General features: G+C 37.2%; 1 protein-coding gene across 5 annotated transcripts in view; it reads left to right on the plus strand.

Moving 5' to 3' along the window:
* Window positions 1–21,643, plus strand: part of MELK (maternal embryonic leucine zipper kinase) — a 78,393-nt gene that overhangs the window by 49,654 nt on the left and 7,096 nt on the right. For 3 of the 5 annotated variants that reach the window (XM_019949074.3, XM_004311138.4, XM_073806293.1), the window contains 6 exons: window positions 112–198; window positions 7,078–7,206; window positions 10,860–10,982; window positions 17,867–18,098; window positions 19,118–19,214; window positions 20,423–20,591. In XM_019949074.3, coding sequence (XP_019804633.1) covers window positions 112–198; window positions 7,078–7,206; window positions 10,860–10,982; window positions 17,867–18,098; window positions 19,118–19,214; window positions 20,423–20,591 — 837 coding nt within the window. The remainder of the gene's footprint in view (window positions 1–111; window positions 199–7,077; window positions 7,207–10,859; window positions 10,983–17,866; window positions 18,099–19,117; window positions 19,215–20,422; window positions 20,592–21,643) is intronic. The other 2 variants (XM_019949076.3, XM_019949078.3) reach the window with 1 other exon arrangement.

Raw genomic sequence — 21,643 nt, forward strand, 5'->3', positions numbered from 1 at the left:
TTTTACATGTTGGTGTTTGATTTTGCCAGGTAATTATGGTAATTTTAAAATTTCAAAACCATAAATATTTTGTAAGTTTTTGTTAATAAAGTTGATAAAATTTTTTTGTAGCTTATTCACCTTGATGAAGATTGTGTAACGGAACTTTCTGTATATCACAGAAACAACAGGCAAACAATGGAGGATTTAATTTCACTGGTAAGAAATACAGCATGAATTCGAGAGTAATATCTTTTGTTTCATCATTGTTTTTTATTTTATCAGTACATTAAAAATAGTATAGCATTTTTCAGACCTATGATTTTACCATGGGTGTAAATATTGCACTTATTTTATGTTTATGTGTGTTTTCCACTCAACTCTTTTTTCTGATGTCTGGTGGATATACTCTTTAAAAATGAGATTGATCAAAGAGACAATGGAAAAAAAACTTTTAAGAAACAGAACAAATGAGTCCAGAGAATTGACAGAGTTTCAATTTTGACTACTTTAAATTCTCTAACATGGAACTGTGATTCTGTTGTAGAAATGAGGTAAACACAAAGCAGTTTTCATTTTACCTGAAAGCAACCTTGTAGCATCGTATCACCCCCAACCTTATGAACCAAATACCATGGAATCATCATCATGATTTCTGGTATTGGATCATTTTAGCTCTTTCAGATGCTTAATCTCTAGATGACACATGTGGTTTTTTTCTAGAGATGGAGGCACTCACAGCTGTCTCTGAGTACAATCTAACACGATGGGCAGGGATTGCAGCCAACATGGCTCCTGGTTCAGTACTATGTCTCTCATCACCTATGAATCGTATTTGTTTTTTTCTCTTTTCTAACTTGAAAGGTAAAGGCCTTAAGCAAATTTTTTTTAAACTAACCAAACTTTACTAAGCCACAATTTTTTCAGTGAGGAGGAGATATGAAGGAATTCTTTTGAATAACATAATACGTCTTTTGAATGACAATTCCAGACAAACGGAACATGTCTGGAAAACAGAATGATAATTTACTTTTTCATGGAATGAAAGGGGATGGTAAGAATTGGGAACTGCTGCCAGATATGTCAGGTCCTTAGTATTTTACAAGGAAAATTCGAAGTTTTCGTGTAAACAAGTTAAAAAAAATTACATGACCTTTTCTTTGGAATGCTCTTTAATAGAAAACTATATTTTGGATGCAAAAAATTTCTTTTTAAATTTTTTTTATAGAAAATTTCAAACACCTACAGAAGTAGAGAGACTAGTATAATAACAATGGTTTTCCATGTACTCATCATCCAGTTTTAACAGTTATTAACACTTTGCCAATTTTATCTATATTCCAACACTACCCTCCATCTGCCCTTTTTAGCTAGGGTATTTCAAAGCAAGTCCCATGTATCATGTCATTTTATCCAGAAAAAATTTAGTATGAGATTCACAAACTTTTAAAATCTGAATCTTAAAACTAACATACTCAGAATTTCAAGAATCATTAGGAAAAAAAAAAGTCTTTAAAATAGTATCCTTTATGTGGTGTCTACATATAATTTTCAAACTTAAAAGTGAAATGGAAATGGGAATTGTTTTCTTACTTCTGATACAGAAAACAAAATAATGAGGCATGATAGATTGTTTTCTGGTGTTACATCTCTTTAAAGATCTGTTATCCTGAAAGCTAGGCATGACCAACATCAAGAACATGTGAGGAAAGTAATAGTTTTTCTTCTTGTGTACTTTTCCCTCATTCTTAAATGCCTGTTTATACTTACTTTCCAGTCCTAGGGATGAGTAAACAACATCTTCTTAACCTTGCCTGAACATTGTAATCACCTAGGAACTTTAATCCTGATGCCTAAATCCCACCCCCAGAAATTATTATTTCATTGGTCTGGGGTATGGCATAAGCATCACAATTTTTAAAAGCTTTCCAAATGATTGCAGTGTGTAGCCAGGAGTTGAGAAGTATTACTCTAGATTCTTGCCTTCGAAGTGTGATCTAGAATCAGCAGCATCAGCATCACTTTGTGCTTGTTAGAAATGCAGAATCTCAGTCCCACCTCAGACCTGCTGAATCAGAATCTGCATCTTAATAAACCCTAAGTGATTCATCTATACATTAAAGCTTGTGAAGCATTGGTCTAAGTCAGTGGTTCTCAACTGGGAGTGATTTTGCCCCTCAGGGGACATTTTTGGTTGTCACAATGGGGATGTGTGTATATGCTAATGGCATCTAGTGGGTAGGGGCCAGGGATGCTGCCAGATATCCTAGAGAATAGCCACTCACCACAAAGAATTATCCAGGTCAACTATAAAATAGTGTTGAAGTTGAAAAATCCTGGTCTGGGTGGTCTCAGAGAATTCACATTGGTTCTAGGTACTTTCCAGTTTAAAGAGCCTTGGGAAAACCAGGTTTGAGATCAGCCGTGGTCTGTTTTGGCATCTTGGGAGCTCTAGGGGCTGGCTAGACAGGACAGAGATAAGTTTAATGTGATCCATGCTGGGTATGGTGCTGCTGAGCTTTGTGTAAGAGAGAGAAACAATATTATTCCCAAACATTCAACTCATGGAACTACCACTTTTATATTATATACATGAGCATTCTTTTTTTTTTTTTTTTTTTTTTTGCGGTACACGGGTCTCTCACTGTTGTGGCCTCTCCAGTTGCGGAGCACAGGCTCTGGACGTGCAGGCTCAGCGGCCATGGCTCACGGGCCCAGCCACTCCGCAGCATGTGGGATCTTCCCGGACCGGGGCACAAACCCATGTCCCCTGCATCGGCAGGCAGACTCTCAACCACTGCGCCACCAGGGAAGCCCTACATGAGCATTCTTAAACTGCTTTTTGTATGTGGAAGTGAGAGTCTCTCATGTGTCATGATTTTGAGCCATCTCATAGTCCTGTTGAGATTTTCTCCTGTGGTGCTAGAGCTTCCACTTTATAGCTTTCCTTACTTTCCCCCGATCTTCCAGCCTTGAGTGGCTCTGGATTGTGAAGCAGCCAGTTATGTATCTGGCTTCGCTGAGGGTCGCATGTGCACATGAGAACCTACAGACCAAGACAGATCCTTTCCTCTCACCCCTGCAGTGCAAACACCCATGTATTCTGGTGGTGGAAGTTTAAAGATTGAGGGCCTCGGGAGCAAGGTCAGGAGAAGGATGGTGGGCCACTCCTCAATTTCTCAAACCCTCTGTTCCAGTAGCTGCCTCTCCTCAGCCCAGGTGCCCGGGCAGTCCTTTAACATTTAACTTGCCTGAACAGTAACTGGGGATTTTAAAATGTTTTTTGTTTTCTAGAAATGGAACCTTCTTTATAACAGGTAAACCTGTTGCTTTACTTTCAGACATTTGACTTTCAAAAGAGGGAGCTGCCTAAAAGATAAGGGAGACATTGGTTGCATTAGACTTGGGGATCGACATCACCTGAAAAGCATTACTAATGTGTTGATTTATCTGTTATTAAACATAGAACTCCCCTGTGCATCTTATTTTAATAAGTAGTATGAAGTGGCTATGGCAAAAAAGTTATTAAAAGGATGCTTTTTTGCCTAGGGAAGTAGAGTTTCCAGGATTATAAAACTGAGGCCTATTTAGAAAATTCCACCTAAAACCCTTAGCGCCTTCCAGGTATTGTTTACAATGCCTGGGTTATGCCATTGTTGACAAGCAAGTGGCAACTTGTTTCTGAGCAATTGTCTGTAATCAGTTTATGGCATCTCTTTCAAAAAGGCAGCTATCACCCATGAGACCATGGATGTGGGAGGTACAGAAAAAACCTTTTTTTTTTTTTTTTTTTCAGTACGCGGGCCTCTCACTGTTGTGGCCTCTCCCGTTGCGGAGCACAGGCTCCGGACGCGCAGGCTTAGTGGCCATGGCGCACAGGCCCAGCTGCTCTGCGGCATGTGAGATCTTCCCGGACCGGGGCACGAACCTGTGTCCCCTGCATTGGCAGGCGGACTCTCAACCACTGCACCACCAGGGAAGCCCCCAGAAAAAACCTTTAACATAGCTTCTGGAAAGTAGAGAGCGATTATAACTATGTAGTTTTCACCTAGTTTCCAAGTACCTCCTCCATGAAACCTTTTCCGTCCCTCCTTTCCCCCAACCTTTCTGGATTAAAGGCAACATTCCATGATAATTTATCACAGTGTTATACTTCTTCCACTATATTGATAGATCCATTATGTAAATTTCAAAGCATATACTATGATTGTGGCCATCTAAAATGTTAACAGATAAAATTTATTAATAAAATCAGAGGTGATAGTAGACCTCTTTGGATCGTGCACTTTGTGAGGTACATAGCACAAAATATTATTTAGCATTAAAATTTAACACTTTTGTAGGGCAGAGGGTCTCAAAGTCTTGAGTACATTATTTAGAAACTTTCAGTCATTCACGTAGATTGAACAGACATGTTTACATCAACACTTCCTAAAACCTCACTAAAATAACAGTAAAGGAATAAAAAGACAAACAATTCACAATGAAGAGAATAAAAGAGGAGACAAAAAAAATGTCAGTAAAATTTTAGAAGTTACAAAATGGCTAAGTGGCAGCTGACCTAGCACTTTGGAGAAAGCTGAAAGCAAAGTGCCTGCAGTGGGAAAAGGCAGTAAGCAAATTGATTAGAGCCCTGGAGCTCCAGAAAAGCTCAGGAATCAGAGGTCCTAGGAACCTCTGGAGTCAGGGAAGTGAGCAGGGTGGAAACAGGAAGGTTGGTTGAAAGTCTGTATTAGGAGCAGTTAGATTGCTAGGTCCCTCTGTTTGCCTTGTGCTGTATGATAGCCACCTCTTCTCCACTCCAGCAGAAGATTGGAGACATTGAACAAGAGGCACTCTTGTACCAGATGCAGCTCAGGTGGGGGTGATGAGCCATTCTGAAATGGATGCATTGACACACACATTCCTCTTACTGAACAGTGAACCACTGCCTCTAACTCTCTTCCCTATTCAACTCTGAGAATGCTGGGATCAGGATTTTATCCTAATTGCAGTGGGGTTGGGGAAAATATTGGAAGACTCATCTCTAGGGAAAAGCCAAGAGAGCCAGGTTCCTGTCTCTTCACCTTAGAGAGAAGCCCATAAGGTAATGAGCAGGCCTAAACTACACGAGAGTCTTAAGTAGCTGCGTAGTATATACTCTTTGCTTTCAAATAGAGACAGACAGCCAAAGATCACCAGACTTTTGAGGACGGCCTCTAACATGAAAGTCAAAGATCAAAACAAATGGGGTGGTGGGAGAGAAGGAAGAAAAAGCAAACATGCTCAGAAAAAAAAGATAATGCAGGGAGTGGAAGAAAATAGCCAAGAAACAATAATTAATATTCTCTGAGATAAGAGAAGCTATTTCTTTTTTGAAATAGGAATAAGATGACTAAAAAGTAACATTTAAAGAGATACTCTTGAAGATTTAAAATATGACTACAGAAATGAAAAGCTCAGTAGAAATGTTTGAAAATGAAGGTAATGTGAAATCTTTCAAAAGTAGAACCTAAAGACAGAGAGATGCACAAAGAAAAGAGAAGGGGTAAGAAAGGTCCAACATAGACATAATAGAAGTTGCAGGAAGATAAAACAGAGAAGAAGAAGGGGAAGGAAACCATCACAGAAATAGTACAAGAAGAAATATTCCAGAACTGAAAGGTATGAGTTTCTAAGAATGAAGGGACTTAACTAGGGTTTGGCAAAATGGATGAAAATAGATTCACACAAAGGCCTGTTTTAGTGAAATTTCAGAAAACTAGGGGGGAAAAGGAGATCCAAAAAAGTTTCTAGAGACAAGAAACAAAAGGTCATACACAAAGGCTTGGGAATCAGAAAGACTTTAGATTTTTCGCTAACTGTGCTAGAAGCTAGAAGACCATGAGACAGTGCCTTCAAAGCTGTGGAAATTATTGTCAGCCTCGAATTCCATACTCAGGCAAACCAGAGTCAAGCGTGTGGATAGCATACAGTCATTTATCAGACATGCAAGATCTCAAAAATTTACCTCCTCTTCATCCACACTCAGGAAGTTGTTGGGGGAAATGTTCCACCAAAACAAGAAAGTAAACGAAGAGAAAGGAACAGGTAGGATCTAGGAAACCAAGGGGTATATTGTAGAATAGAAGTGAAGGGAACCCCTCAATCGACAGTTGAGTTGCAGGCTGAGAAAGAAGCCAGCCCAGAGTGGAGCATAGAATGCAGACATCAGGTGGAATGTCTCCAAAATGAGACAGAGGAGGAGACAGATTAGCTGATGTGTTGTGAACATGTTGGGAGGAGGTGAAGAGTGTTGGAGAGTGTGGAGTTGAGTTAGTAAGATGACTAACTGCTTCTTTTTTATTTTTAACTTCAAGAAAAAGTTTCAAAAGAAGAAAATGCAAGGATAGCACCCTGTGTGGTTTGGTTGCAGGGCTGATATTCAACCAGTATGGCCATACAGATTATTAAGATACTAGAATATTTGTATACTGATTGGTAAATAACTACTACACTGAGTGCCCTCCCTGTTGCCCTGTAACCTCCCTTAGGCCTGGTACCTCCCTCCGGTCCTGCCTCATATCCAGCAATTAAAAGGTTAATAGTTGGCATGGCAGGGGTTTCCCAGGAACCTACTCATATTTTGGCCTCTGTTTTGATTCACTGGGGTCAGGGTACCAATTAAGTATTTTGAATATTGCCTTTACTTAGTTGCAAATACTATTTATATAATCATAATAATGTAAATGTTGATTTAACTAAAAATTATAAAACTATAGTAGGAGGATGCAGGGAAATATGTTCGGGGGAAGGAAGGAGTTGTAGTAGAGCTAAATTCTTATTTTCTATAGTAAGAAATCTAGAGATAATATCCGAAGCTGAAAAAAATTAAAGCTGTATATGCAATTAATTTAGAAATATAGAAAAAACAGCCAAAGGTGCCTTTTAGGAAGTGGAAATTGTGTGTGTGTGGGAGTGGTGTAGGGGATTGCTGTCTTTCATTATATGCTTTAAAGCCAAAAAAAATATCTAAATTCTGAATGTTTGTTACATTGAGGAAAAAATTAATTTAAAATAAAACATTATTTCAAAAAGCAAGTTTAGTCTTCTAAACAATTTGATTTTCTTTTCCTCCAGTGGCAGTATGATCACCTCACAGCTACTTATCTTCTACTCCTAGCCAAGAAGGCTCGGGGAAAACCAGTTCGTTTAAGGCTTCTTTCTTCCTGTGGACAAGCCAACTCGACTGCAGTCACAAACATCAAGGTGAATGTCAGAAGCTTTTGTGTGAGTGCCTTCTGCTCTTGCCATGTGCCCATCTTGTTCATAAGTGGATACATGCCAGGGAAGTTAACTTTGCTGATGTCAGGGGCCCACAAGCAAGACATTTTTATGATCTAAATATTTTTGATGAGGAAAATGGGAAATTCTGAATGCGAACACTAGAATTTTGAATGTCTACATGGCATTAAAAACAAAAAAATTTCTCCCTCCCCTTTTTTCCACAAAAGTAACTCCTGATGTAGAATAATTTTAAGCCACAGATAAGCTAAAGGAAAATAGAATTTACCTATAAAGCTACTACCACCTATAGATAAAATAGTTTATATTTTATTGTATCTTTCCAGTCTTTTTTTAGTATGCTTGTTTATATAATTTATGTAAATTATAGGACATATTATACCTTATATAACATGAAGTTTCAGTGAATATTTTGATACTCACTTATATTAAGGGTTTAGGTTGTTTGTTTTGAGCAGCAGCTGTAGCTCATGCAACTCAAATTCCTTGTATGAGTTATAACCAAATTATTTTTTTCTATTTTGTTGTCTTTGTCTCATTTTCCTTTGTCATGAACATTTAGAATGGTGGAGAAGCCTTACATATTTGGAAGCACCATGTCATTCCTAAGTGCTCAAATTAGTGTCTGTTTTCTGTGTGATTCTTTGTATCTCCCATGCCTTAAAATTCCACCTTCCAAATACTTTGCCAGATAGGTGTGGAGCTTTGTAATGTAATCTTCCCTCCATTAATTCAAGTTGCAGTTTAAATGGTTTTAACATTAGGAAACTGTACTTTTGTCATTCTCAGAGAGAAAGAGTTGGCCCTCTTCATGGAATCCAGTATAGCAGAAATGATTATGTGTGTGAGGTGATATTTTTTTCTTTAGATCTCAAAACTCTGTTTTTAAAAAATGTTCAAATGCCACCTCTTTCATAATCTTTTTTTGAACGCTGAATGCCCCCCCCCCCGCCACCGTCATTTCCTTTAACAACTCAATTTTGACCTCTCTTCAATCATGTGCTGCAGGTATAGTGGGTCTTTTGTCCCTGCCAGACCTAATTTGTCTCCCTTCTCTCCGTAGTTGGTCTTTTGACCAAATTAAGAACCAAAAGTGTTAGTGTAAGGGGCTGTTGTGTAAAGAAATCTCTGAAGTGAGATAATCTTATTGCTGGGTTGTTTTTCTAATCTGTTCTTGGAGAGTTGTACTGGGCTGGTGAATATCCCATGCCCAGGCAGATCTTTTACCCACGGACTCCATGAATCATCCTATCCCTCATCCTGCTCACAGGGCAAACCCTTTAAAGTCTCACACCCAAGTCAATACCTTTGGGTCTAAGAGGACACAAAAACATAAACTTTGCTTCTGATCAGGGTAATTTCAGAAAGATATTAGATACCTCCATACTTAGAATAAACCTCAGCTAAATTTTAAGGTTTATGACACCCCAGTTAAGGTTTAAGACCCTAGTTTAAAAGGTCTTAGACATTTTCCTAAGCCATTAGATTTTCTTATATCTGGATTGGTGTGGTCTCAATTCATCTGCATATGTGAGTCATAGAATATCCAAGTAGAAAGGATCTGGGAAGATGTTTACTCTTATCTTCCATCTAATGAGCATTTATTTACCTAATAATTTAATCATTTGTGCATTTATATTATTGAGCCAATTTTTATAGCCAATAAAGAGATATTTTAATGACAAGCAATGAAGTAGAAATCAAATTTTGGGTTTTTTTTCTGGTCTTTATGCAACTCACTAAGGCTTGAAGCAAGCTATATAGTCTCTTTGTGCTATTCTCCTCCTTGATAGAATCACTCTTTTTTCTCTGGAGTGTTGTTTATAAGAAAGTAAGTAATTCTGAACGGTTAATCAATAGATGCCACTTTCAGTGAAACAATAATACAATCTGATCTGAGAATCACAAAAGACCATGTATCAACATCATTAGCATTTTCAGGCCCCGTGCTAGCTCTTGGGAAACAAATCTGTGTACAGGGTAGTGCTTGTTGTCTAACAGTTAAGTTGAGGCAAGCTATACGTATAGATAATACTACATCGTAGTAGGTGGCGGGTGCCAGCTAAGCGCTAGAGGTGTGCGGTAGGGGCTTTAGAGGGTGAGAGTGGTCACCGTGGGTGATCTGAACTGGATCCATATTTAAGTTTAGAAAAATACAAAAGAAGGAGCACAGAATTCATGGCAAGATAAATGGAATTAGCAAAAACTCAGGCACCTAAATGTGCTCAATGTATCCTTTTGGCAGTGACTAGACTTGTTTGGTTAAAATAAAGAGTTCAAGGGGGAAAAGTAAAAGAGGAAGAGAGTGAATGGGTGATCTGGAAGGGTAGCTGAGAGCTAGATTGTAGGGAACCTTGAAATGCCAGGTCAGAGGGTTACACTTTGTGCTGTAAGTAATGGGAAACTGGGTTTTTGAGCAAGACATGACATGTCACCAACATGACTGATTTTCAGAGTTCATCCAGTTGTATATAGGATTGTTCAGTCAGGGATGTTTATGTGCTTTTATTATCTACTGCAGTACCCTGGCAGCCTTCATTCATACGACACTGTGCTTTTCCCCACTGGGCATAGACTTAGCTTTAGTATTTTTCTCAGCCTAGCACTCCATGTAGCTAGTTCTAGTTGATGGTAATTGACAACCCTGGAGAACTCTGTCACCCCTGGTTGAGAGGGTGGGAAGATTGGTGGCAGGGACCATGTTGTCCATTTGAATAGTTCAGGTATGAGAAGATTTGTCCTTGAATCAGAAAATTAGAAAAGAAAGGATGGAATGTAAGAAATTCAAGTACAGTTGCTTGGCCAGGCTAACTAGATATTGAAGGAAAGGAAAGGAGTGAAAAATAAAAAATCCAACTATACTCCATAGTCTTAGAATTTAGGGTATATCTAGTGTACTCCTAGTTTTTTTGAGGGGGAAGAGTGAAGGAAAATAAATGACTGGTGGTATTATTAGCATAGGACCCCGAATAGCCTGTCTCCAGGAGATCTTTCATAAGTCTAATTTATTCCTAGTAGAAATTGCGAGCTACTCAGTATGTTCTTGCAACCAAGAAACCTGTATTTCAGAGTCCCTTCCATCTACTTTGTCGGAGAGCTTCTTATTTATAGATTTGCAAAACAGTTATTTGTCTGGTGTTATAGTGATTATCTGATAATGATATGCTAAGTAGATTGCCATATAACATAAGAATGTTCCAAGGCATCTTGTTTGAGAGTCAGAGATTCTCCTATCTAATAATTTTTTTTTTTTGCGGTACGCGGGCCTCTCACTGTTGTGGCCTCTCCCGTTGCGGAGCACAGGCTTGGGATGCGCAGGCTCAGCAGCCATGGCTCACGGGCCCAGCCGCTCCGTGGCATGTGGGATCTTCCCAGACTGGGGCCCAAACCCGCATCCCCTGCATCGGCAGGCGGACTCTCAACCACTGCGCCACCAGGGAAGCCCCTCTAATAATTTGAATTAAAAATTTTTGACTTCCTGTTTTGGGTGGTGATCTCCTTCAGTCTACTGTCTCTCATTTGTTTCTGCTTCGAGGACCTTGCCCTGTGCCTGCAATATATTCTTTTAAAATGGAATCATGGTGGCGTTGTTTCTGAGTTCTTCTATTTTTGAATAGTCAAAGAATCTGAGTCTAGAAGATGTGATCGCCAGTGATGAAAATTATGTGGCTGGATTAATAGACTATGAATGGTGTGAAGACATTTCATCAACAGGTGTGGCTACTCCACAAACACCACAGGTTGGTTATTTTTATTACTGTAAAGTAGAATATGTTACCTCAATTATAAAAAATATCTAGGTTCTAACATAAGATCTAGTTTGTGCTTGCAAATTTAATGAATTCCTAAGCCATTGAAAATATTAATGGGAGATTGTTGGAATATAAATGAAAGGGAAGCCAATTATTTCCAAGTTGAAGAAAGCCAAGATTCCATTTTGGAGCACTTCACTGCTCTATTTTCCTTCCCTTCCCTCCCCATCTCTTTAAAAAATGAGGTATAATTTACATGTCCCTGTTGCTCCACAGACTTACCAATACTTGATATTTTTTGTTATTTAATATCTTCTAATCTGGTGAGTGTAAAGTGATATCTCACTGTGGTTTTAATTTGTACTTTTCTGGTTATTTATTTATCTCTTCATATATTAATCAGCCAGTGGTTTTTCCTGTTTTATGAAATGGCTTTTTTTGTGTCCTTTGCCTATTTTTCTGTTGGATTGTTTCTTTTTTCTTGGTGGTATTGAGGAAGTTCTTAATTTAATTTTAATTCTAATCCTTTGTTGGTTGTGTGTTGCAGGTATATTGTCTGAGTTTGTCAGTTGTCTTTTTACTTTGGTGGCAGAAGTCATTAATTTTAATGTTACAAGTTGTCAGTATTTTCCTTTATGGTTTATAATTTTTGTGTATTTTAAAAGAAATCATTCTGCAGAAGTCATAAATGCATTCGCATATATTGCTTCTAAAGGTTTTAAAGCTTTTCCTTTCACATTAAGTCTTTAGTCTGTGGAGAATTAATTCTCTTGTATGGTATGAGGTAGGGAATCAATTTTTCCCTCTTATAATCAGTTGTGCCAGCACCATTGACAAGTCCAGTCTTTCTGCACTGATCTACAATGGCACTTCTATCACATATCAAGTTGTTATATAAGTGTGTCTGCTTCTGAGAAATATTTTGTTTTATTGGTTTATTTGTACAAATACCATATATCTTATTTCTTTAGTTTTATAATATTTCTTTTATCTGGTTGGCCAATTTGCTCCCATCTTCTTCTTTAAGAATGTCTATTCTTTCTCCTTTGCATTTCCATATACATTTTAGACTCATTTTGATAAATTTTACATACACTTCAACTTGGGGAAAATTGAAGTCTATATCCTCAAATCCCCCTATCTGTAAACACAGTATACCTCTCTATTTATTAGGTTTTAGTTAATTACTTTCAATAAAATTTTATAACTTTCTCTAAAATGAGCTTACGTATCTTTTACTAGATTTATTCCTGAGTACTTTTGTTTTTTATTGCTATTGGGAATGGTAGGTTGTTTTTTGTTTGTTTGTTTGTTTGTTTTTGCGGTATGCGGGCCTCTCACTGTTGTGGCCTCTCCCGTTGCGGAGCACAGGCCCCGGACGCGCAGGCTCAGCAGCCATGGCTCACGGGCCCAGCCGCTCTGCGGCATGTGGGATCTTCCCGCATGTGGGATCATCCCGGACTGGGGCATGACCCCGCGTCCCCTGCATCGGCAGGCGGACTCTCAACCACTGCGCCACCAGGGAAGCCCATTTGGTAGGTTTTTTTAAATCACATTTTTAAACTGTCTGATACTGGTGTAAAGATATGAAACTGATTTTTGTGTATTGATGTTATATTCAACAACTTTCCTAAACTCTTTTAAATTCTTACAGTTTGTATATTCTTTTGAGTGTTGTAGAAAATTATATCATCTGTGGATGACAGTTTTGTTACTTCCTTTCCAGTTCTCATGCCTTTAATATCTTTTTATTACTGCACTTAGTAGTCCTAGCAGTATAGTAAGCATTCTTCTGTTCTTCCCAATTGTAGAATGATGCTTCTAATATTTTATCATTCAATATGATGTTTGTTCTCTCTTTTTCCCTCCTCTTTCCCCTTCCCCCTCCCTGTTCTCCTTTCCCTTATCCTTCTTTTCCCTCTTTCCCTTCTGTGCCCCCCGACCCCATATTTTTCAGATTAAGACCTTTTTTTCATCTAGTCCTGGTTTGCTAAGATTTGTTTAAAAATTATGAATCTCTGTTGCAGAAAAAAGGTTAGATAGAATTCATCTATTGAGATAATCATCTGGTTTTGTTCTTTCAATTTGTTAATGTAGTATATGTTATATTAATAGATTTGATGTTAAACCAATCTTGTATTCTTTAGATAAGCCCAGTTTGTCATGATGTATTACTATCTTTTTTTATACATTGCTGGGTTTAGTTTACTAACATTTTGTTTAGGTTTTTTGCTTCCATGTTCTTAAATAAGATTGGCCTATTATCTTCTTTCTTATATGATTTTTTTTTCTTTTGAAAACTTTATTATTATTGATACATAAGTAATACATAGATACATTCATCTTGTAAAAAATTCAAACAATATGGAACAGCTGAATAAAGAGTGAAAGCCTTTCTTCTCCTGTTCTTGCATCCCATCCCATCTTATATTAATCGTATCTGATTGGCATTAAGATTGCCCATCCCATCTTATATTAATCGTATCTGATTGACATTAAGATTATAACTAGTCTTTGAAAATGATTTGGGACATATTCTTTCTTTTTTATTCTCTGGAATGGTTTTTAAGAGCTATTAATTATATTTTCCTTGAATGTATGATAGAACTTATTATGTAACTATCTGGGCCTGGAATGTTTCTGTGAGAAGCTAGTCAACTACTGATTCAATTTCTTTTGTATTCATAGGACTACACAGTATTTCAATTTCTTTTCGTCAGTTTGGTGAATTTTGTTTTTCTAGTGTCCATTTCATACATGTTTTAAAATGTTTTGGCATAAAATCAACAGGAGGATATTATGATCTTGTTAATGTCTGTAGTATCTGTGTTTATGTCCCCCTTTTCATTGCTGAAGTGTATTTGTTTATTGCAGCTCTTTCATATTTTGGATCAGTCTTACCAGAGTTTTGTCAATTTTATTAGTCTTTTCAAAGAACCAACTTCTGGCCTTACTGATTCTATTATATTTTAGTTTCCATTTTGTTATTTTCTGCCTTTAGTTTTCTATTAGACCAATCTTATTAAATTCTGTTGTTAAATCTTCTACATCCATACTAATATTTTGTCTGCTTGACCCATAAATTTATCTGCTTGAGAGTGGGATATGTTAAAAATCTTCTAATGGGATGGTAGTTTGTCATTTTCTTCTTGTAGTTCTATTTTTGCTTCATATATATATGTACGAAGGTATATAATTAGCATACAAGTTTAGAATTTTTATTCTGGGGAATTGAACCTTTTATCATTTACAGTGATCCTCTTTATTACTAGTTATATGTTTCTCCTTGAAGTCTATTTGTTTCTCTGATATTAAGATAGCTATATTGATTTTTTTTGGTTGTTATTTGCTTGGTTTATATTTTTTTATCTTTTTATTTTCAACTTTTCATGCCCTTATATTTTAGGTATCTTTTTTTTTTAAAGATTTTAAATGACTTTTTTGAAGTATAGTTGATTTACAATGTTGTGTTAATTTCTGCTGTACAGCAAAGTGATTCAGTTATACATACACACATTCTTTTTCAGATTCTTTTCCATTATGGTTTATCACAGGATATTGAATATAGTTCCCTGTGCTATACAGTAGGACCTTGTTGTTTATCCATTCTATATATAATAGTTTACATCTGCTAATCCCAAATTCCCAATCCATCCCTCCTCCACTCCCCCTAGGTATATCTCTTAAAAAACAGCATATAGCTAGATTTGGTGGTATGAAAACTGAAAATCTTTGTCTTTCAAGTGAGAGCTTACCAAATTTACATTTATTTTGGTTACTAATATTCTTATCATGTATCTGCCGTCTTATTTTGTGCTTTCTATTTGTCCCACTTTTTCAGTATTTTTTCCTATATTTCTTGTTTCTTATGTCAATTTTTCCCTTCATTCCATTGGTTTCTATTTTATTTTAATATTTACTCTAATCTTTTAACATGCTATTTAACTTAACCAAATAAAAAGTTAATCTGTATCTTTACTTTTCTTCTAAACATATGAAATCCTTAGAACACTAATCTCTGATCACCCTCTCTTAGATTACTAAATACTATCGATATGTAAGTATTTTAGCTATCTATTTTTTTTAGCTTTTCGTTTTGAAATCTGTATATTCACAGAAAGTTACAAAAGTAGTAAACGGAGGTCGCTTGGACCTTTCACTCATTTTTCTCCACTAGTTACATCTTTTTTTTTTTTGAAAAATGTATTTATTTTATTTATTTTTTGGCTGCGTTGGGTCTTCATTGCTGCGCATGGGCTTTCTCTAATTGAGGTGAGCGGGGGCTACTCTTTGTTGCAGTGCGTGGGCTTCTCATTGCAGTGGCTTCTCTTGTTGCAGAGCACAGGCTCTAGGCTCATGGGCTTCAGTAGTTGTGGCACGTGGTCTCAGTAGTTGTGGCTCATGGGTTCTAGAGTACAGGCTCAGTAGTTGTGGCGCATGGGCTTAGTTGCTCCACGGCATGTGGGATCTTCCTGGACCAGGGCTCGAACCCGTGTGCCCTGCATTGGCAGGTGGATTCTTAACCACTGAGCCACCAGGGAAGCCCCAGTAGTTACATCTTGCATAACTGTGGTACAATTTGTTTTTAGCTCTATACATTTTTAACTTCATAAATTACATATTATTTTTAGAATGTATACTATCAGTATTTATTTGATTGACTCACATTTTCTTTTGTCCACTTACCCTTCTTCTTTTTTTTTGCTGTACGTGGGCCTCTCACTGTTGTAGCCTCTCCAATTGCAGAGCACAGGCTCCGGACGTGCAGGTTCAGCGGCCATGGCTCATGGGCCCAGCCGCTCCGTGGCATGTGGGATCTTCCCATACCAGGGCACGGACCCATGTCCTGTGCATCAGCAGGCGGACTCTCAACCACTGCGCCACTGGGGAAGCCCTACTTACCCTTCTTATCTCTCAAATGTTCATTCTAAAATTATGTTTCTTCTTCCTGGAGTACATCCTTTAAAAATTCCTTTAGTGGAAGTCACAGTTGATGACAAACACTCTTTCTAAATTGGCTAAAATTGTCTTTATTTCACTTTCATTTTTAGAATGTAGTTTCCTTCTGTATTGATTTCTAGTTTATCAGTTATTTTATGCTCTGTAGTTTGAAGATATTATTCCACTGTCTTCTTGCTTCTGTTGTTACCATTGAGAAATCTCTGTCAGTCAGGTTCCTTTCTAGTTAGTCTTCGCCCTGGCTCTTTTTGGGATTTTCTCTTTGATTTTGGTGTTCTGCAGTCTCATTGTTAGGGTTACTGTCTCTGTGGGTAGTGTCCTCTAGAGTAGTAGAGCCTAGTAAATACAGATATGGATTTCTTTTTATTTATCTTGTTTATGATTCATTGTGTTTCCTGTATTTGAGGATTTGTATCTTTAATCAATTTTGGAAAATTCCTTGACTAATTGCTGCTTTTTCATCGTCTTTATTATCTATCTCTGGAACTCAGAATAGGCATATGTTAGACCATTAAATTTCGTTTTCTATTTATTTTAAACTGTCTTTCATATATCCCATATCTTTCTCTCTGGACTGCATTCTAGATCATTTCAGATTTATTTCACATTCACATTCTTTTTCTCATTTCTATTTAATCTGTTATTTGACCTGTCTATTGAATTTTTCATTTTTATCATTATGTTTTTTATTTCTAGAGATTTTTATTCTTTTTCAAAACTGCTTTAACATTCCTCTTTTCATGTTTTCAATTTCTTTTATTATTTTAAACATACGAACATATTTATATTCTCTACTTGGTAATTTCAATATGACATCTTTATGGGTCTGATCCTTTTGTTTATTTTTTTCTGCTGACTTTTGCTCATGGTGTTTGTATCTTTTGGCATTTTTTTTTTTTATAGGCTCATTTTTCTTGGAACTCTGTGCGAATGCTTCGAAGCTTGGATTAAGGGTTGAGGTCTTGGGTTGTGTTGGATTGAAGCTTTTCTTTCAGCTAGGAATTGTGTTTGCTTCTGTCACGTCACATTCCTGGAACACAACCAGTTTAGGACTGGGACTACTTTAAATCAAATTCTAGGCTTGAAATTTCTGGGGATCGTGCACGTAGTATGAATTTGGGTTCCAAACCTGTGTGAAGACTGTCCTGTGGCTACTTAAAAATTATTAAAGGAAACTCTTTTCTCCTCCAGAGCCATGGCCAGGACAGACACGTTTTCTTGCCGAGCTCTTTGCAGGGCAGGTTTATATTTAATTCACCCTTTCATTTTAGTTATACCCCCTCCTGGCTTTGGCTCTAATTTAGCACCGTGCGTGGGTCTAATCTACTCCTCCTGTAGATTATACTAGAGAGTAGGTAGATGCCCTTAGGGCAGAGGACAGTTTCAGCCTTGATTACATCTCTGAATTCCTGCTCCTATTTTTAGTTTGGCCTCTGAGGATTTTCCTATCTTTTTTGCAAGCTCCACCATAAATTTAAAAGGATTAAAATATATTTTCTATCCAACATTTCTGTTACCGTATTTTAACATGGTTTTTCTGAGCCGGTCATTGACTAAACTTTTATTTCTTGTTACATATTAGAGACAAACTGGCAGTCTAGGTATGGGAAGCAATTCTTAGGGATTTATATGTGCCCATCCTGAATTGCCTAGAATCTGGGTATGTTTGATTAAATACGGCCTGAAACATGTTGAAAATTACCCGTCAATAGAACAGCCTAAAGTGATCTACATGTACTAAAGAGAACTGAATATACATTTTCAAATTTCCTGGTATTGCCCATAATATCCTTTTGATAGTGTTTCATTTTAATAAAAATGGTGCAAGGTAATTTGCAAATGATTAAGGCATGTTGTAAAGAAATTGACTTTTCTTCTTCAGTGTGCTTTATCCAGTAACTTTTATTTTCCAGTTTGCCAAGCATTGGACAGAGTCAAATGGTCTGGAATCTAAATCATTAACTCCAGTATTATGCACAGCATCTGTCAATAAATTAAAGAACAAAGAGAATGTATATACTCCTAAGTCTGCTGTAAAGAATGACGAGTGCTTTTCATTTCCTGAGCCAAAGACTCCAGTTAATAAGAACCAGCATAAAAGAGAAATACTCACTACACCAAATCATTACAGTACACCCTCAAAAGGTATTTGCTGTGTAGATTAAGCAGTGGTAAAACATCTTGAAATTCCTTCTTCTTATCATGCTAAATAAACATATAGCAGGTCAGAAATGGCTAGCAATGCTCTCAGGGATTGCTAGGAGAAGCCAAGCTGCTTTTTAAACATATGTTATTTGCATTAGTTGAAATGAAAGCATATTAATCACCTTCAAATTTTTTGTATACTCTCAGTATACAAAGATGAAAACTGTTTTGATAGATATTGTTGATTAATTTTATTTTCTTGTCCTTATGGAACCAGTGAGAGTAATGCTGTATGGTCATAGAGAGTAATGCTGTATGGTCAAACAAAACAAAACCCCCGATCTGTTTTTAAAAGCTTGGAATCTTATATTTATTATGAAGTGAATATTATTATCTCTTATTGGTGTACTTTTAGATCATGAACAAAAAGTTAACTAATGAGTAGTAACCAGATTTGTTAATGCAGGTTTGTCACAAACTATCTGGGATACAAATACCCTACTAGAATAAAACACCAAATTTTGGAATAGGGAATATAAAAATAACCAAAGCTTATAACCTCTTTAATAACTTTTGTCAGCTTTCACAGGGGACTATTCTCTTTGCCTGATAGGAGTTGAAAGGTCTATGAATTGAATTAACACCTCTCAGTAATATATTCATTAAAGGCATAAATACAGATTGACTTTTATTTATAGAAAGGAGAATCAGTAATCATGAAATATTATTTATGTGATCTATTTAGATTTTTCATATGATATTTATGATAAAATCATAAGCATGGCCTCAGTTTTACAGTGAAGAAAAAGAAGAGCCACACATGTAAAGCAAAATGATTTTGTTTTTATTATAAATCATCTGGAAATATTTCTTTAAAGAATTAGAGCCTTAACATCACTGGGCAAGTGATTACAATATTTCTGAGCCAATGAATGAGGTGATATATGCATTATTGATGGAGAATTGGAAACTATAGCATGTCAGCTACATGTGGTTTGTGTTTGTTGTTTTTCTAATAGCTAGAAACCAGTGCCTGAAAGAGACCCCAGTTAAAATGCCGGTAAATTCAGCAGGAACAGAGAAGTTAATAACAGGTGTCATTAGCCCTGAGAGGCGGTAAGTGTTCAGTTTTGTATAGTTTCTTTAGTATATGTAACCAGATTTCCTTTTTTCATATATGATAAACCCAATTAAGGTAAACCATCATGTAGATTCTGTCAGGGACTGTCTATATGAACGTGGTCTGTGGCCATTACTGAGGCTGTTGCCACTGCCTTTCTCAGGGTGGAATTGTGAGACTCATCAGCAGTACAACTGGCACCTTAACTTAAAATACAGTTCCTGTGCTGGGGCCCATCTTTCCCTACACTTCTGCCAGTGGAGTATAGACATCCACTAACAAACAGCAGTCACTCTAAAATATTAAAGATCCTAAAGGGTGCTTCAGATAAAGCCCATTCCTCTTGTACAAACAGGTCTGCAGCATAAGTGACCTTTCATTATCTTTTATAGCTCTTTTTTTGAGCAGGCTCCATTTTGAGGATAATTGGGAGAATTAGAATGTGAACTAGATATTAGATGCTATGGCATTATTATTAATTTTCTTGATATCATGATGATATTGTGGTTATGTAGGAAGATGTCCTTATTCACTGATGATGTATGCTGAAGTGTTTCAGAGTAAAAGGTTGTGATATCTTTTTTTTTTAAATATTCATTCATTCTGCGCCAGGTCTTAGTTGCAGCATGCGGACTCTTAGTTGCGGTGTGTAGACTCTTAGCTGTGGCATGCAGACTCTTAGTTGCAGCAGGCGAACTCTTAGTTGCTGCATGCATGTGGGATCTGGTTCCCCGACCAAGGATTGAACCCAGGCCCCCTGCATTGGGAGCGCGTAGTCTTGCCCACTGGATCACCAGGGAAGTCCCAAGGGTTGTGATATCTTCAGATGGATTACTTTGATGTACATATTTTTAATGTATTTATTATATATATGTAGAGAAAGCAAATGTGGCAAAATATTAACAATTGTTGACTCTAGAAGGATATGTTGGTGGTTATTATACTTTTTGTTCAACTTTTCTATATATTTGACACTAAAAAAAAGGTAGGGGAAAAATAGTTTTGGCAGTTGACTTGGGGGAGAGGTGATGGCTACATTTCAGTGGAAGATGGCTTTTGTGCTCCCTGAGGAAGAGTAAGATGGCTTGGCCAGGCATACCTGAATGAGGTGCACCTAACAGCCAGGACAAATGCACCTCTGTGAGGGACCCAAAAGGCAGGAAGTCCAACTCTTACTCGTGGGTTCATTGTTTTTTTTTTTAAGGTGTCGCTCAGTGGAACTCAACCTTAACCAAGTACATGTAGAGGATACTCCAAAAAGAAAAGGAACCAAAGTGTTTGGGAGCCTTGAGAAGGGGTTGGATAAGGTTATCACTGTGCTTACCAGGAGCAAAAGGAAGGGCTCGGCCAAAGATGGGCCAAGAAAACTAAAGGTAAGTGGACTGGAATTCTTTAATATGGATTTTGGAAGCTGACTGCTAACTGGACTACTTTTTTTTTTTAAAGAAAAGTACTGAATGAATGAATTGATTAGTATTTTTAATTTATTTATTCATCCATTTAGCTAATACATATTTTTTGAGCACCTAAAATATACATTTTACTATGCAGTGGTCTTTGAGAATGCAGAGGTGAATTAGATACAGTTGCTCCTTTGGAGGAACAAATAACTAAAATTCAAATATTAAAGTTCATGTAGGGGGATTAATCACAGAGGCAAAAGAGGAGGTGGGGAAGCATGGGGCATATATAAGGAACTGCCTTAAGGATGGGGGCTTGAGGTCAGTTGTCCTATCTCTGGTACATAGGAGAGTCCCTGACACATGGGTACCTTTGTAGGCCCTCACGAAATATCTGAATGCATGGGAAGTTAATTTGAACTTTGAGTGTAGTGTGTGTGAGGAAAATAGCAACAGGTCAGGAAAATAGGCTGGCTAAGACGTTTGGACCTTACTTGACAGACCTATTATGTTTTTAGAGCATGTTTAATGTGTCAGTGGTGTGGACAGTATATTTGGTGGGGATAGGAAAAGAAAAAGAAGTGATTAGTAGATATAAAGTATTTCTTACTCTCTTGGATTCTCTCTGAGCATTCATTCAAACATCTAATGAATGACATTTTTGTTTGAGGGAAGTAAGAGGTAAAGGGAAGAATAAGACACAGCTCATGTCTTTGAGGAACTCATAGAGTGGCAGTGAAAACAGGCAGGGATGTTGCTCTGATCCACGGAGCTTACTGCTGTAATAAAAACATGTTCCAAGAGGTGTGGGGCCCAAAGGAGGGAAGAGCAGGTGGTGGTGTTCCCCATGATTTGGGGACTGGGTCTGTGTTTAGATTTTGCACTGAGAGTCTCATTTTGAGCAAATCTGGGCAGGTTTGGGGGAAGAAAAATGCTGAGCTGCTGGGTGGAAGGGTGCTTCAGGGGAGAATGTTCTGAGATCCCATTATGTCCTGTCTTAAAGTGAGAGAAGATAGGACTTCTCC

Source organism: Tursiops truncatus, chromosome 6 (assembly GCF_011762595.2).
Source record: "Tursiops truncatus isolate mTurTru1 chromosome 6, mTurTru1.mat.Y, whole genome shotgun sequence".
NCBI classification, from domain to species: domain Eukaryota; kingdom Metazoa; phylum Chordata; class Mammalia; order Artiodactyla; family Delphinidae; genus Tursiops; species Tursiops truncatus.